At 33.0% G+C, this 19,282-nt stretch overlaps 1 protein-coding gene across 1 annotated transcript in view; it reads right to left on the bottom strand.

Moving 5' to 3' along the window:
* Positions 1-2,906: 2,906 nt before the first annotated feature.
* LOC127706779 (uncharacterized) overlaps positions 2,907-19,282 on the bottom strand; it is a 48,759-nt gene continuing 32,383 nt past the window's right edge. Inside the window, exon 2 of the mRNA XM_052211464.1 lies at positions 2,907-4,771. Coding sequence (XP_052067424.1) covers positions 3,200-4,771 — 1,572 coding nt within the window. The 3' untranslated portion in view covers positions 2,907-3,199. The remainder of the gene's footprint in view (positions 4,772-19,282) is intronic.

The raw sequence follows: 19,282 nt of genomic DNA, 5'->3' as shown, positions 1-19,282 counted from the left end.
AAATTTTATTTGTAAATTCATCACTATACAAAGTACTTTATTTTAGCATTGGTGAAAATTTTGTTATCACACATTAACAATAATTTTCCTTCCATGCTCCTCGCAAATTTGTGTGATTTTGGTAACAAAAGAAGAATTCCGTGTGAACCGAATGAAATTGACTGGGTTCGTTGCAATTTCTTGTAGTCCGTCTTAGAAAATCATGCTGTTAATAAAAAAAATTGTTTGGAGTAATTTGGAGGGAAAAAAATAATTGAGTTTGAAATCTTAAGCAGTACACACTTTTATTACTCAAGTCACAAGATCCATGTGTCCTTTGATACTATCAATTACACGGTAGACCACGATTGGGTTCTTGTATATTCTCCTGTCTGACAGTAAGTAGTGATTACCCATTTTATCAAGGTATTACCGGTAATTAGTTACCTGTAAAGGTAATATATACAAACTTCACTCATTTCTTAGATAAACCAATCAACTTCTCAGTCGTATTTTTCCAATTATATACAATGTCAGTAAATGAGAGTCAACATCTTCCTAGGTTTATATCTTTAATTAAAAGGATGACTGATACCTGAACTGTATATATACACAGTTCATTAGTAAATGATTAGTTGTATCCTCCCCTGGGGACAAATTTTTTAGGATACGAAGAAAACTTAAAACAAATAAAAATAGCCAGATGAAAGGGACTTGGAACATAATGTGTTTGCCGTACAGAATGTCGATTTTGTGGTTGTAGGTCTACTGTATGCCTTGGGGTGCCATCAGCTTTGCTGGTTACCACCTTCCTGGAGCAGAAAGTTGTAGGTGTGTTTTGACTAACTCGTTCCAGTACGCCAATGTGAACATCCCTCTCCAGATCAGCATAAACTTTATCCTGGCAATGGATTGGAACCAGTGCTGGCTTGTTGACGGCTACCGGTTTGGCATTAGGATCAACATGGAGTTGGAGGGCTCACACTTCATAAGCGGTAATGGTTGATGTTCACAGACATTAAATGTAGCACCATAGTAATCGAGAAGCCACTCTTTAAGTGACTCCACATGTTCCTCGGTGACCTTCAAATCTAGAGGTAAAGTTGTGGGAATATGAGGTGGTTTAGGTCGACGTCTAGGACAAGAGCAGGTTACTTTTTCAGAGTTTTCCATAGAGGCAGCAATGTTTGGAGATATAACTGTTGTAACATTAGGGAAGTTAGTGTGAATAATCCACAGAGAGATGAGTGCTTCTCTGCAAATGAAAGCTCTTTCCATGGTATCAGAGACATAAAACAATAAACGTGCTGACATGGCGTTGCTAGCACTGTCTTTTGTTGTAACGCTTACTGCGATTGCTCCAATTACACCCAGTTCTTCCTTTATAGCTCCACGAATTATAAGCTTGATTGGAATGAGATTCTTTTCTGTTATTCCAAGGTTGTTTGCAGATTGTAAAGGTATGATTGAACTTTGGCACCCTGTATCAGCCACCATGGACATAGAGATCGTCTTAAACTTGGAGGTATCTTGCATGGGATTTCCAAACGATCCATGGTCCTCAGCTTGCAGGGGTGTCATGTTCACCAGAAGCATTGGGTGGGGTTTTGAGGGTCGTACCACTGTCCATCAAATATGTGATGTTCAAGACGTGATGCTTGGTTTGTCTGTTCTTATATGGTGCAAAGCTGCTCATAGATATAACCAACTAGCTCATGGTCTGTATCTTTGGTTGATCTCCCTTGATTGGGTGGGTTCCTGTGGCCCTTACCCTGAGCGTAGACTCTAGAAGATGCATCACGATGGCCCCATACTCCTTAGGCAGTGCACTTGCTACATGATTTGGTGTAATGAGCTTTAACTGTGCATTTGACACGGTCTTGGGGTCACTTAGCAGGTCAGACATAATTTCTGGGTCTGCAATACCTCTCACTAAATTGTCCTTGATGATCTCATCACTATAATCAAATATGTGGGTGCAACCTGCTTCTTTGCACGGGGCTTTATACTGGCAGAGTGATGCCTGGCCTCTTGAGACTAGCCAAAAACGTCCGGATACTTGATCCAGGTGATTGAGTCATTCTGTTCAATTTAATGCGTTGGACCAGTGTGCTCTCGTCTTCTTTGACAGCCAGTCTTTTGACAGCATTTAGAAGATCTGTCTCCATCATGTTGGTGACATCATCTTGGAAGTCACGCATGATGTCTGTACGAAGATTAGTGACACAGCAGTAGAAAAGGGCAGCGGGCAAGATATTGTCTGTGATCGCCATCCCTGTTTTATACATATTCCACCGTCTGGTGAATGCCGACCATTGGTCTGGATCACATCCTGCGGCTATAGTAGGTGGGTCCAATTTTAACCTGTGCGTTGCTGGTTGAGCCAGAGGTGGGTGGACGGTTCTGTCATGAATCTGAAGAGCAGTGGTTAGGGCAGCTGCAAATGCTTCATCTAGGTTCTGGAATTTCCACTCACAGCCATCTATAGGGCACTGTAGAACTGGCATATTGAGAAAGTAACTTTGTTTCAGCTGTTAGGTCATTAAGGTTTACCCTTGTCCGCCTGTACGTCCGTTCGTACGTCCCGAAATTGGTTTCCGTTCTATAACTTTAGTTTTCTTTGACCAAATGATATGAAACATATACACAAAGCTTATTACCCCACAAAACAGATCAAGTTCGAATTTAGGTGGCGTCACTTTTACAGTTCTTTTGTTATGTCCCTTTATAACGTTATATGCAAGCGGGGTATCATCTGTGTCCCATGGACACATTCTGCCTTTATTTTTTCAATCTATTTTAAAGTTTCTATGGCCAAAAATATACGACCCATTTTGATTCAAAATTAAATTTATATTTATAAATCAACACAAAAGCACTGAGTTAACCTATCTAGCGTTTGCAATTGTACGAGACAAAAGACTAACTAAACGTATTACTTTTAATACAAAAAAGGAATGACAACATTAATATTAATATAAATTTTTATAAGAGTTGATAACAATTGTGTTTCCATGTATGTATGTGTGTTTGTATGTATCAATCATTTTAATTTCATTCAATAATGCATTTTAGATATAATTAAAGTGGTTTAATTTTTGGATACGTTAAACAGATAAGCTTTTCCACAATTATTTTCAACTAATAACAGATTAGTTTCATTTCCAAAGTTAATTGACCATGGAGAATCTAAACCATCTCGAGTTGTTAACAGCTCCCTTTATTTTTGTCCATCTTGTGAGATAACTACGACATTCTTCGTCCCAAACCCTACAACATACACGTTACCACCATTGTCAGCAGATATTCCAGCTGGAAACTTCAAAACCTTTTCATTTTTGAATGTCCATTGTTGTGTTCCTTGAAGATCACAGCATACTACTTTATGATGACTATGAAAAGAATAATAAAGGTTGTGTCCAGATATTGCAATATTGATTGTTGTATCCATATTGTCAGTAGTTATGTCACGTGTTGATTGGTCAGTAAGATCCACTAATTGAATTCCTTTTTTTCTAATGTGATACAGCAGTATTTTATTTGTTCCCGCTATGCCAGTGGTTTTTCCACCCGGTTCAAAAGTTTTCTTTGGTTGTCGTTGCTTTAAATCAATTGTTGTTATTTTATTGCCAATTTCACCCCAGGAGGATGATATCGCTATAGTGTTATCTTCATTGTTGTATACTACACCATATGCTGCTGTTACACTCAAAGAAAAATCAACCGATCCGTCTTCTTTTACTACATCTACTTTGTTTAAAACAGGAAAGGTGAATACAACTCTACTATCAGGCAATATGCAACATCCCCTGACATAAGACGATTCAGTGCATATAGTTTGTTGCAACTGGATTTGTAAATTCTCAATGGGCACGGATATAGTTTTTGGTAGTATCAACTGAGCTTGTTGTTGCTTTTTCTTTGCAATATTTACTGAGACTCTGGAGTTGGCAATATCAATTTTTCCAAACACAACAACACTCTTTGCAATGTCTGTCAGTGATGTATTGATGTTAGACATGATTTCCACACGATTTAGCATATTACTCTCAGTAAGTGAATCAATGAACTGACATTTTTCAATAACACCAATTTCAAGTTCTTTTAGGGCTAGAAAGGTCTGTACATCGGATGCGTATTGTTTTATGTGTGTTATGTTTTTTTGGTGCTCTGCAACTTTACTTTCATGCTCATCTAAAGCTTTCAATAACTTACTTATTTTTTTGTTCTCTCTTTTTTCTATCTCATGCAATTCCGATATGAAATTCTCTTGCAGTTTATCTAGATGTTGATTGATATTTACTCGAACCTGTTGAATTTCACATTCGATCTGTTTTCTTTTTTCCAACAAGGTTTTTAGATTGTTATTTTTATCTTGACGGATCTGTTTGATGTTTTCAGCAACCTCATTTAATGTTTCATGAATTTCAAGAAAGGCGCTTGAGGTCTTTGTGTTTTTGACAACATCATCAAGATTGACAATATATTGACACTTCGTGTGTTTTTCAACGATGCATTTACTGCAACAGGGGCATTCATGTTCATTGCAATAAATTTGATATTTTTCATCGTGTTTACTACATATCTGCTTAATATTTGTAATGTAAGTAGGCAGATTTTGATATTCTGATATCGGTATAGTACCGTGCTTTCTTGTTGCCTTGGAAATCCCGTGATGCTTGCTGCAGTCCAAACATAGGCCTTCGTCGCAATCTGAACACCATATGGACGCAGGTTTGAAGACATGTTGATATTCACATACACCACATGAAGGTTCAGAGCTTGCCATCATCTAAACAAAAAATAATATGTCTGATATTATAGGTATGTCAAAAGATAAAAATTTTGATATTTCCTGCATTGGCAAACTTTTCAAAAGTAAGTTACTGTAAGTCAGTACATGTGCATTTCAAACTCCTGTATAAATTCAGTTTCCATAAACGTGTGATTATCACGCAATTTACCATGAAATGTATGCACACATGTTTGTCCAATTTATTGCATTAACAGTGTCGTTCAGTTGTAGTTTTGACACTAATTGAATGATGAACAAGAGTTTGGTTTCGCATGGTAGGCATGATTTAATATGGTTGACCTGGGATCTACTTCACCACAGGAAAGAGTCACATTGAATTTTAAAGCATTAATATTTATTAACGCATTTGATAATGATAAAAATTAAAACCACACAAAGCACTATCATGAATAGTTCTATCACATATTAAATTTTGTGGCATAACCCCCTACTCATAAAAAGTGTTTTAGGATGTGAGTTTTTGTCTAAGTAAATAAAATAAACAAAGGTCCACTTTAAGGTATAAATTTATTGTAATTGATATTTCAATTATTTGCATATGAAATCTCTTCAATGCAAAATCCCTATGAAAATGACCTATCCAAGCATACTTTCTGCCTGCCACCACCATGAAACAAATTTCATGGGAAACTACACTAAGCAACTTCTCCTTTGAAATAAGTGGACTAATTTTAAATATAATTAAAAACCATTGGTTCAGAGAACAATTGAAGGTCTTTCAACTTCTTACGATTCATTTTGATATGAAAATATTAAAAACGGTTTAAAGTGTCATATACAATGTCAAATGATACCTAAATGTACGCTGATTCCAAAAATATATGGTTTCTAAACCATTTTATTGAAATAAGGGAGATAATTTGTTACTTCCGGTCTGAAAAATGTCATTCCGGTATTATTTGATAGTTAACTTGACACTGATTCCAAATATATATGGTTCAATATACTTTAACATCAAATAAGTACAAAACAAAGCTACTTCCGGTTTACACAAAGTCATTTCCGGTTGGATTTTCAAGCTCATGTAAATTGCAACCTAATGAAAAGAGTCCAATGGCTTTATCGTGTCTAAATATGAAGTTAAAGCAAAGGTCAAAATCTAGAACGTCAATTTCAACTTTGACCTTGAGCTCAATTTCAAGGTCATAAACCAAGGACCTTTAATCAAATTACCCTAGGTCTTTATTATACTTGGTAAAAGAGTTATACCACCATACATGTAATTTTAAATATAAAAAGGGAGAAAACTCTCCTTTACGGTCAACGTACCATTTCAATCAAAATTTACGTGTTACGACATGTCGCAACTAACAATTTAGTAAAAATAATTTGTCGATATCTTATACGGTTTTTGGAAAGAAGTGAAAATAAGCCAAAATCAAAATTTAGAATATGACCTTGAACTTTGACCTTGACCTAATTTTCATTTTTTTGGACCAAGGACCTCAAATCAAGAGACCCTAGGTCTCTATCACTTATGGTTTACCAGTTAGAAATGCATATCACTTATATCAAATGCATAAGGGGGAATAACTATCATATGGAGTCTCCGGATAACTTCGATCCAAATGGTCATCCTAATTCTGAAGATTGTAACAAGCAATTTGATAAAATAAATTTGTCGTAAACTTTTACGGTTGTGAAGGAGTTGTGGCCACAAGAAAAACAGTGTTTGGGGAGATAACTCTTACAACATAAAGTGTTCAGTTAAGCAGTGTTAGTTTTAAAAGCGTATAAACTGTACGATATCTTATTCCAAATATATAAGCGACATCTTATAAAACAAGAACACAACGAAAGAAAAATTAGGCGGAAGTAAAAAAAATAAATTAAAAACCAATTGTTCAGAAGACAATTGAAGGTCTTTCCACCCATACAGATCTATTTTGATATAAAAATATTAAAATTCGGTTTAAAATGTCATTTCGAGCGTCAAATGATAGCTTATTGTACGCTGATTCCAAAAATATATGGTTTCTATACATTTTTTTTTAAATAAGGGAGATAATTTGTTACTTCCGGTTTGAATTTTGTTACTTCCGGTATAATTTGAATGTTTACTTGACACTGATTCCAAAAATATATGGTTCTATATACTTTTATATTAAATAAGTACAAAAAATAGCTACTTCCGGTTTACACGAGGTCACTTCCGGTTGGATTTTTCAAGGTCAAATGGCTTGCAACCTAATGCAAAAAGTCCCATGGCTTTATCATGTATACATATGAGGTAAAAGCAAAGGTCAAAATCTAGAACGTCAACTTTACCTATGACCTTGAGCTCAATTTCAAGGTCATAAACCAAGGACCTCAAATCAAAAGACCCTAGGTCTTAGTTATATATAGTTAATGAGTTATATCACCATACACGTATTTTTAAATACAAGAGGGGAGAAAACTCTAATTTAATGTTAGCGCACTCTTTAAACCAAAATGTATGTGTAACGACATGTCGCAACTAACAATTTAGTAATAATATGTTGTCGATATCTTATACGGTTTTTGAAAAGAAGTGAAAATAAGCCAAAATCAAAATTTAGAATATGACCTTGACCTTTGACCCTGACCAAATTTTCTTTTTTTTTTGGTCCAAGGACCTCAAATCAAAAGACCCTAGGTCTCTATCACTTATGGTTTACCAGTTAGAAATGCATATCACTTATATCAAATGCATAAGGGGAAATAACTCTCATATAGAGTCTCCGGAACGCTTCGGTGAAAACCAAACACAACATCCTGAAGATATAGCGAGCAATTTGGTAAAATAAGTTTGTCGTAATCTTTTATGGTTGCGAAGGGGTAGTGGACACAAGAAAAACAGTGTTTGAGGAGATAACTCTTACAACGGAAAGTCTTCGGTTCAACGGTGTCAGTTTTAAAAGCGTATAAACTGTTCGATATCATATACCAAATATCTAAGCAACATCATGCGAAACAACAATACCTCGCAAGAACAAAAATTAGGCGGAAGAAAAAAACAATAATAATCAGAACAAAATCAATAGGTCTTTCCACGGAAAAGTGGAAAGACCTACTTAAATCATCTAAAATGTGTTGGATTAAAATATAATATCAAATGTAATGTGTCATTGCTGACATTACTGGAGTGCTTAAGTTTACATTAGTCATTACTGGTGTTCAAATCACTGGATCACATAGTTTATCATTTAGAGTGATCAAATCATTTGAGATCATAGTTTAGCTTACTGGTGACGAAATCACTTGATCACATAGTTTTAACTTACTGGTGATGAATTCGCTAGGGAAGATAGTTTTACATAACGTGTTATCAAACCGCTAAAGAACATGCTTTTACATAACTGATGATCAAATCGTATGGAAAATAGTTATTCATTATGTGTGATAATATCGCTAGGGAACATAGTTTTACCTTAAGGGTGATCAAATCAGATTTACATTACTGATGTCCAAATCGTTGGAGGACATAATTTAACATTACTGGTTTTCATATCACTGGAGAACCTAGTTTTATATTTCTGGTATTCAAATCACTGGAAAATTTATTCTTAAATTACTGATATACTGATATCACAGAAGGATATAGCTTTACATTACTGGCGTTGCAATCACTGGAGATCATAGTTTTGCCTTACTGGCGTCCAACCCGCAGGTGAACATAACGTTTAAAACTCATCAAGGATACCAGACTTATATTTTAGTGCGTCAGAGACAGAGGATCGTTTCATCTTCGTATGACTCGTTTGAAATTAGTGTTGTTTAAATCCAAATTCAAATGATCTTGTATTCAAATCACTGAAGGCCATAACTTTACATTACTGGTGTTTAAATACTTGTGGACATAGTTATTCAAATCACTTGAGAACGAGGCAAAAAGTTTTACACTAGTGGTGATGAAATGCTGCAAGGTATACCTAGTATTAGAGAGGCAAAAGATACCAAAGGGTAATTGAAACTCATTAGTAGAAAATAAACTGACCATGCCATAGCAAAAAAAAACCGAAAAACGACGAAAAGACTAACATAAGTACATAAAACACAACTAGATAACTGAAGACTGAGCAACACGAGACCCACTAAATACCGTGGGTTATCTAATGTGCCCAGGAAACGTAAGCAGATCCTGCTCCACATGTGATACCCGTCGTGTTACACCTATAGAATATATTGAAAAATTATATAAAGTGATTAGGCAACACGCAATAGCAGATTGGTAATTGACTTTTATCTAACCCTAAGACATCACCAAATTAATTAAAAATCGGTCTTGTAGATTTTCTTACCCAATAACTTGACCGATTGTGAAATATTGATATTGAAAGACAAAAGACAAACAGTATAACAAATATGAAGAAGAGATATGATTGCCAATGAGACAACTCTCCACCAGAGACCAAATGACATAGAAGTTAACAATTATAGATCAACATACGGTCTTCAGTAATGAGCAAACACCATACCGCACAGTTAGTTATAAAAATACCTGAAATAAAAAAAATTAAAACAATTCATTCGAGAAAACTAACGGCCTGAAATATGTACAGAACAACAAAAACGATCATTAAATAGGATATACAGCACTAAACGACAACCACTGAATCATAGACTCCTAACTTGAGACAGGCACATACAGAATATGACGAAGTTAAACATGTTTGTTGGCACCAAACCCTCCCCTCACCTTGGACAGTGGTGTAACAGTACAACATAAGAACAAACTATAAAAATCAGTTGAAAAGGGCTTAACTGATCAAATCGATACAAAGCATGAGTATGTTGCATATCAGGGGCGCATAAAGCAAAGACTGTTATCGCTGTAAACACAGAAGACATTCAAACAATAAAAAGCACAAAGAAAAAAAAAAATTTAAAGCAAGAGCATATTAACCCCTTTTAAACAAAACTAGGGGGATCTCAGGTGCCCCGGAAGGATAAGCAGATCCTGGTCTAAATGTGGCACCCGCCGTAGTTTTTATAATACAAACTCGGTGAAAAGTTTATTTCGTTAGGTAACATTAGAGGAACAAAATTGTGGTTACGACCATTGTAACATATCCGTTGTCATCTGTGAATCAGACATGCCATAACGGTCAACCAACTCGTGATGGCGTCCGTAAAATTTTCGAATCTTAGTATCAAAATTGCCCAAGATATAGTTTGATACCACAAGCGTTCAAACCGCAATGGGACATAATTTGACAGTTAATAGTGTTCCCATCCCTGAAAGCCATAATTGCATTAATGATGTTCAAATCCATGGCTGAAGGATTTACATATTTTTTTGTAGTTCTACATTACTGTGTTCAGATCTCTGAATGACAAATTTTTCATTGCTCGTTTAACTTTTCTTGTATACAGATTAGGCCTTGGTATATGCATTCCCTAATTTTTTCAACATACAATCTCCTCATATCAAAATTTAATCAACCATTAAAGGGGGAAATTCGCGATTTTGTACTTCTCATCTAAAAATGTTCATCATAATATAAAGAACACATTCACAAAGTTTTAAATTTATATCCCCTCTAATAACTACGAAAGCCTATTAGGGTCACAAAAAAAAAAATATTTATCTCGTAATTACAATTAAAATGTAGTTTATGGTTTATATCTCTGAAACTAAAGCATTTAGAGCAAATATGACAGAGTAAAAATTTTCAGACGAATCAGACTTCCCGTTGTTGGGATGCTGCCCCTGAATTGGTAATTTTAATGATTATTTTTCAGTTTTTGGTTATTATCTTGAATATTATAATAGAAAGATATAAACTGTAGGAGCAAAAATGTTTAGCCAAGTAAGATCTACAAATAAGTCAAATGACCAAAATTGTCAATTGACCCCTTTAAGGAGTTATTGCCCTTTAAAGTCATTTCTGCAATTAAATTTTTTTAATCTTTTACAAAAAACTTTCTCCTCTTAATCTACTTGGCCAAATGAATTTTTATCTCGTAATAACGAGATAGTTTTCTCGTAATTACGCGATATTTATCTCGTAATTACGCGATAGTTATCTCGTAATTACGCAATAATTATCTCGTAATATGAGATAAAAAACTTCTTATCTCGTAATTACGCGATAGTTTTCTCGTAATTACGCGATAATTATCTCGTAATTACGCGATAGTTTTCTCGTAATTACGCGATAATTATCTCGTAATTACGCGATAGCTATCTCGTAATTACGAGATAAAACAATGATTATCTCGTAATTACGCGATAATTATCGCGTAATTACGAGATAATTATCGTGTTATTACTCGATAGTTTTCTCGTAATTACGAGATAAAAAAAAATTTTGTGACCCTAATAGGCTTTCGTAAATAACGGAGAAAATCGAATATTTGTAACTTTGTAGGTTGACATACGTCATCGGGTTGTGACGTTTTAGCCCGATTTTGAATGCTGGGTATGAAATTAAAATCAGTTTATGTCTTAATCGCTTGTCGAATTTTTTGGTAATTAAAAGCGCGCAGATGACCGTTTCTCGTAACTCATAACCACAAAGTAAGAATGAAAAAAAATTATTTATCAATAGAATTTTTCCGGAAACATTCATTGAACTGATATTGAACTGAAAATATTTTCGTTTTTATTAACCTTAATAATTTCGACATCCATTGCAACGCAAAGTCTGTGTGAATAGAATTTGTCTATTAATTCGGAAAGGCATTGTTTATTTCTCAAATAGATGAGCATTTTGTAAGCCAATTCGTTTGAACTTTACCTGAGAGCAATTCGGCATCAAGCGTACACTGTTACCGGTGTGAATGTTGTCATTTTGAATGGATTAACAGAAAGAGAATGGTGAGTTTAAGGATGTATTCTTCTGAGGTTTCAGTCTCGTTGAAATCTCGTTTGGGAATTATTTCCAAAACAAGTGATACAAGTGGAAAATATCAATGAATATAAAAAACATTATAATCAAACTAAACTCTGTGAAAAAATCGCGTACTTACAATAAGTAGTTTTTGAGTACCAATCTGGTTAGTGTCATCAGCCAAAAAGTTGAGAAAATTGGTGAGGGTACGAAGAAATGATTTTACCAAAAATATGTACATCTCATATCAATTTTTACTTTTCAAAATTCTTAGATATGTATTTTTTCAATCATTTATAACAATAAAGACGTTGAAATAACATGCTTTTTGTTCTAAAAAAAAAGAGAAAAATCCCAAATTTACAAAATTGACAGCATGATCAATTTGACACAAAAAAGCAACACAATTTAATAAAACTTTCTAATATTAACACCAACCTATAGTTTTTTTAGTTAAATTTATTCAGATTGGTCCACTTCATCTTGAGTGAAAGTATGAAAAAAAGTTTATTTGTAAAATTGTGATTTTTCTCATGATAATAGCTCAAAAATGGGTTAAAATTGATGAAAACTGGGAAAATCATAAAAAATGGGTACTTTCAAATGGCTGTAGCAAAAAAAAACGAAGTGCACCACCATATGATTTTTTCTTCATCAGTTACTTTCCTACAGTCATATAAACCCAAAAATCAGGTGAAGAAAAGTTTAATTCTAGAAATGTTTGGCTCCTCAGAGGTGTACATCCTTAATACACCAAGATTAAATATCCGATTGCAATGAAAAAAGTAATTGTATAAATTAATTGAAAATAAAATTAAAATTTTTAATTCCAGCAGTGTATAAAACTGAAAAAGGATCAATTTTCGATTACATTCTATGTAATTTACATAAAGATTCAAATATGAAGAATAAAATGCTATATTTTCCCCAATTTAATAGAGAGATACCATGGCACATGGTCCGGGTACACAGTTATCGTCCTTTGATTTTCGTTGTCCACGAATATAGTCCCTAGTGTGGACAGTGTGTTACTTGTCGATTTTTTTTATACCCCTTCCGAATTTATTTCTCCATGTTTTATGACTCAAATAGTAAGTAGGGGGGTGAAATGACACTGTAAAAAAATTTGGGTCATGAATTTTAAAGTAAAGTAGTGATTTGGTCCAGCTGAAAAATGTTAAAAATTAGCACATCGGAAGCTGTCAAAAGATTTGAAGACCCCCTTAGCATGAAATTGTCCATATTTTGAGTTAGAGCCGATGAAGTTTTCTATAATTTTGATATAATTTGTCCCAAAAGTAGTACAACACACTGTAAAAATATTATTGAGAAAGCGCAGGTGGGATTTTTTTAATTTCCATTTATTGTCTAAAAGAAATGCACTACGAAATAACTGTGTACTCGGACCTAAGAGGTGAAATCAGGAAATATAGAATCTGTACTTTGGCAACTTCCCTGAATGATTTGATGGTGTCAATTTATCAAATAGCATAAAACTAAAGGATTTAAACTTTTATTTGATAGAATTTTTGCAAAAATGACCAATTTTGGCATTTTATGGTCAAAATAAGCATTTCATAGCTTTTTCAATTTTGATGCATAAGTGGCATTCTGACTTTCTATCTGACAGGTTTTTATGTGTCAATATTTGTGTTTCTATGTTTCAATCCAGTTGTATTACTCATTTGTGAACTCTGAATCTACAGAAAAGAAGATTATCTCAGACAATATGCGCAAAATGTGTTGTATATATGATCCTCGTCTAACGCCCTGTTTGGATCAAGTTAAATGTGAGGAGCTTGGAACATAAAAGTTGAAGTCCATTATAAAGACCTCACTAAATTTGTATAAAAAGCACTTAACAATGTCTTTTGTACCTGTTTTATGTCACATAATACCTTTCTTTTCTTCTGTAGGATAGCAAGTGGTTCAAATATAAGCCTGTTGAGACTAAAATTGCATGCATGTTTTTCACTAAAAAGTGAAAAATCTTTGTATCAGACCATACTGTCTGCAAAAAAAGTTGAATGCAAGAGTCTTTTTGTGCTCAGATTTATTGTATCATGTCACCTGAGTATAGAAATGATAGAAAAGACACAAAATTTTATTTCATATAGCTTCAATATGCATTTTTAAGTGTAAATATGTGATACGGCCTAAATTGACCCTAAATTATTTTCAGTCTTACTTGGCCTAAGACCCTTTTAAGCTAATGTGATATGTTATTTGTAAGTTTTCTTTCCATTTAAAGTACATTAAATACATATGTAAGGATTATTTATAACCAAAAAGCTTTACAAATTTAAAATTGCTGGAAAATATTACATCTTCATGTAAGGCCCCCCTTCATTGGAAAACCTCCATTTTTAGCCACAGGCTCATATAAATTTGACTTTTTAATAATTATGATAAGTCTGATGAATCAAATGAGTACTCTATTGCTTTTAATACATAATATATTATATATTAAGGCATTTCAAAAGTATTTTTTTGCAATATTTAAATTTTTTAAGCCTCAATTGTTGATAGTTGAAAATTTTCAATTTTAACGTCTAAATTTAACACTCAAAGTTCAATATAGAATTAGTCATATTGTCTATAATATATATCCTATTGCCATGAAACTTTGTAAGCAGTCTTATAATTTAATAAGCTTTAGTCATACCAAGTTTCATTAAGATTGGTCAACTTTTTCTACCCTATTAGGTCCGGGTACACAGTTATCGTCCTTTGATTTTCGTTGTCCACGAATATAGTCCCTAGTGTGGACAGTGTGTTACTTGTCGATTTTTTTTATACCCCTTCCGAATTTATTTCTCCATGTTTTATGACTCAAATAGTAAGTAGGGGGGTGAAATGACACTGTAAAAAAATTTGGGTCATGAATTTTAAAGTAAAGTAGTGATTTGGTCCAGCTGAAAAATGTTAAAAATTAGCACATCGGAAGCTGTCAAAAGATTTGAAGACCCCCTTAGCATGAAATTGTCCATATTTTGAGTTAGAGCCGATGAAGTTTTCTATAATTTTGATATAATTTGTCCCAAAAGTAGTACAACACACTGTAAAAATATTATTGAGAAAGCGCAGGTGGGATTTTTTTAATTTCCATTTATTGTCTAAAAGAAATGCACTACGAAATAACTGTGTACTCGGACCTAAGAGGTGAAATCAGGAAATATAGAATCTGTACTTTGGCAACTTCCCTGAATGATTTGATGGTGTCAATTTATCAAATAGCATAAAACTAAAGGATTTAAACTTTTATTTGATAGAATTTTTGCAAAAATGACCAATTTTGGCATTTTATGGTCAAAATAAGCATTTCATAGCTTTTTCAATTTTGATGCATAAGTGGCATTCTGACTTTCTATCTGACAGGTTTTTATGTGTCAATATTTGTGTTTCTATGTTTCAATCCAGTTGTATTACTCATTTGTGAACTCTGAATCTACAGAAAAGAAGATTATCTCAGACAATATGCGCAAAATGTGTTGTATATATGATCCTCGTCTAACGCCCTGTTTGGATCAAGTTAAATGTGAGGAGCTTGGAACATAAAAGTTGAAGTCCATTATAAAGACCTCACTAAATTTGTATAAAAAGCACTTAACAATGTCTTTTGTACCTGTTTTATGTCACATAATACCTTTCTTTTCTTCTGTAGGATAGCAAGTGGTTCAAATATAAGCCTGTTGAGACTAAAATTGCATGCATGTTTTTCACTAAAAAGTGAAAAATCTTTGTATCAGACCATACTGTCTGCAAAAAAAGTTGAATGCAAGAGTCTTTTTGTGCTCAGATTTATTGTATCATGTCACCTGAGTATAGAAATGATAGAAAAGACACAAAATTTTATTTCATATAGCTTCAATATGCATTTTTAAGTGTAAATATGTGATACGGCCTAAATTGACCCTAAATTATTTTCAGTCTTACTTGGCCTAAGACCCTTTTAAGCTAATGTGATATGTTATTTGTAAGTTTTCTTTCCATTTAAAGTACATTAAATACATATGTAAGGATTATTTATAACCAAAAAGCTTTACAAATTTAAAATTGCTGGAAAATATTACATCTTCATGTAAGGCCCCCCTTCATTGGAAAACCTCCATTTTTAGCCACAGGCTCATATAAATTTGACTTTTTAATAATTATGATAAGTCTGATGAATCAAATGAGTACTCTATTGCTTTTAATACATAATATATTATATATTAAGGCATTTCAAAAGTATTTTTTTGCAATATTTAAATTTTTTAAGCCTCAATTGTTGATAGTTGAAAATTTTCAATTTTAACGTCTAAATTTAACACTCAAAGTTCAATATAGAATTAGTCATATTGTCTATAATATATATCCTATTGCCATGAAACTTTGTAAGCAGTCTTATAATTTAATAAGCTTTAGTCATACCAAGTTTCATTAAGATTGGTCAACTTTTTCTACCCTATTAGGTCCGGGTACACAGTTATCGTCCTTTGATTTTCGTTGTCCACGAATATAGTCCCTAGTGTGGACAGTGTGTTACTTGTCGATTTTTTTTATACCCCTTCCGAATTTATTTCTCCATGTTTTATGACTCAAATAGTAAGTAGGGGGGTGAAATGACACTGTAAAAAAATTTGGGTCATGAATTTTAAAGTAAAGTAGTGATTTGGTCCAGCTGAAAAATGTTAAAAATTAGCACATCGGAAGCTGTCAAAAGATTTGAAGACCCCCTTAGCATGAAATTGTCCATATTTTGAGTTAGAGCCGATGAAGTTTTCTATAATTTTGATATAATTTGTCCCAAAAGTAGTACAACACACTGTAAAAATATTATTGAGAAAGCGCAGGTGGGATTTTTTTAATTTCCATTTATTGTCTAAAAGAAATGCACTACGAAATAACTGTGTACTCGGACCTAAGAGGTGAAATCAGGAAATATAGAATCTGTACTTTGGCAACTTCCCTGAATGATTTGATGGTGTCAATTTATCAAATAGCATAAAACTAAAGGATTTAAACTTTTATTTGATAGAATTTTTGCAAAAATGACCAATTTTGGCATTTTATGGTCAAAATAAGCATTTCATAGCTTTTTCAATTTTGATGCATAAGTGGCATTCTGACTTTCTATCTGACAGGTTTTTATGTGTCAATATTTGTGTTTCTATGTTTCAATCCAGTTGTATTACTCATTTGTGAACTCTGAATCTACAGAAAAGAAGATTATCTCAGACAATATGCGCAAAATGTGTTGTATATATGATCCTCGTCTAACGCCCTGTTTGGATCAAGTTAAATGTGAGGAGCTTGGAACATAAAAGTTGAAGTCCATTATAAAGACCTCACTAAATTTGTATAAAAAGCACTTAACAATGTCTTTTGTACCTGTTTTATGTCACATAATACCTTTCTTTTCTTCTGTAGGATAGCAAGTGGTTCAAATATAAGCCTGTTGAGACTAAAATTGCATGCATGTTTTTCACTAAAAAGTGAAAAATCTTTGTATCAGACCATACTGTCTGCAAAAAAAGTTGAATGCAAGAGTCTTTTTGTGCTCAGATTTATTGTATCATGTCACCTGAGTATAGAAATGATAGAAAAGACACAAAATTTTATTTCATATAGCTTCAATATGCATTTTTAAGTGTAAATATGTGATACGGCCTAAATTGACCCTAAATTATTTTCAGTCTTACTTGGCCTAAGACCCTTTTAAGCTAATGTGATATGTTATTTGTAAGTTTTCTTTCCATTTAAAGTACATTAAATACATATGTAAGGATTATTTATAACCAAAAAGCTTTACAAATTTAAAATTGCTGGAAAATATTACATCTTCATGTAAGGCCCCCCTTCATTGGAAAACCTCCATTTTTAGCCACAGGCTCATATAAATTTGACTTTTTAATAATTATGATAAGTCTGATGAATCAAATGAGTACTCTATTGCTTTTAATACATAATATATTATATATTAAGGCATTTCAAAAGTATTTTTTTGCAATATTTAAATTTTTTAAGCCTCAATTGTTGATAGTTGAAAATTTTCAATTTTAACGTCTAAATTTAACACTCAAAGTTCAATATAGAATTAGTCATATTGTCTATAATATATATCCTATTGCCATGAAACTTTGTAAGCAGTCTTATAATTTAATAAGCTTTAGTCATACCAAGTTTCATTAAGATTGGTCAACTTTTTCTACCCTATTAGGTCCGGGTACACAGTTATCGTCCTTTGATTTTCGTTGTCCACGAATATAGTCCCTAGTGTGGACAGTGTGTTACTTGTCGATTTTTTTTATACCCCTTCCGAATTTATTTCTCCATGTTTTATGACTCAAATAGTAAGTAGGGGGGTGAAATGACACTGTAAAAAAATTTGGGTCATGAATTTTAAAGTAAAGTAGTGATTTGGTCCAGCTGAAAAATGTTAAAAATTAGCACATCGGAAGCTGTCAAAAGATTTGAAGACCCCCTTAGCATGAAATTGTCCATATTTTGAGTTAGAGCCGATGAAGTTTTCTATAATTTTGATATAATTTGTCCCAAAAGTAGTACAACACACTGTAAAAATATTATTGAGAAAGCGCAGGTGGGATTTTTTTAATTTCCATTTATTGTCTAAAAGAAATGCACTACGAAATAACTGTGTACTCGGACCTAAGAGGTGAAATCAGGAAATATAGAATCTGTACTTTGGCAACTTCCCTGAATGATTTGATGGTGTCAATTTATCAAATAGCATAAAACTAAAGGATTTAAACTTTTATTTGATAGAATTTTTGCAAAAATGACCAATTTTGGCATTTTATGGTCAAAATAAGCATTTCATAGCTTTTTCAATTTTGATGCATAAGTGGCATTCTGACTTTCTATCTGACAGGTTTTTATGTGTCAATATTTGTGTTTCTATGTTTCAATCCAGTTGTATTACTCATTTGTGAACTCTGAATCTACAGAAAAGAAGATTATCTCAGACAATATGCGCAAAATGTGTTGTATATATGATCCTCGTCTAACGCCCTGTTTGGATCAAGTTAAATGTGAGGAGCTTGGAACATAAAAGTTGAAGTCCATTATAAAGACCTCACTAAATTTGTATAAAAAGCACTTAACAATGTCTTTTGTACCTGTTTTATGTCACATAATACCTTTCTTTTCTTCTGTAGGATAGCAAGTGGTTCAAATATAAGCCTGTTGAGACTAAAATTGCATGCATGTTTTTCACTAAAAAGTGAAAAATCTTTGTATCAGACCATACTGTCTGCAAAAAAAGTTGAATGCAAGAGTCTTTTTGTGCTCAGATTTATTGTATCATGTCACCTGAGTATAGAAATGATAGAAAAGACACAAAATTTTATTTCATATAGCTTCAATATGCATTTTTAAGTGTAAATATGTGATACGGCCTAAATTGACCCTAAATTATTTTCAGTCTTACTTGGCCTAAGACCCTTTTAAGCTAATGTGATATGTTATTTGTAAGTTTTCTTTCCATTTAAAGTACATTAAATACATATGTAAGGATTATTTATAACCAAAAAGCTTTACAAATTTAAAATTGCTGGAAAATATTACATCTTCATGTAAGGCCCCCCTTCATTGGAAAACCTCCATTTTTAGCCACAGGCTCATATAAATTTGACTTTTTAATAATTATGATAAGTCTGATGAATCAAATGAGTACTCTATTGCTTTT

Source organism: Mytilus californianus, unplaced genomic scaffold (genome assembly GCF_021869535.1).
Source record: "Mytilus californianus isolate M0D057914Y unplaced genomic scaffold, xbMytCali1.0.p SCAF_6, whole genome shotgun sequence".
In the NCBI taxonomy this organism is placed as follows: domain Eukaryota; kingdom Metazoa; phylum Mollusca; class Bivalvia; order Mytilida; family Mytilidae; genus Mytilus; species Mytilus californianus.
Note: the sequence above shows the minus strand (reverse complement) of the source record. Positions and strands in the feature narration are given on the sequence as shown.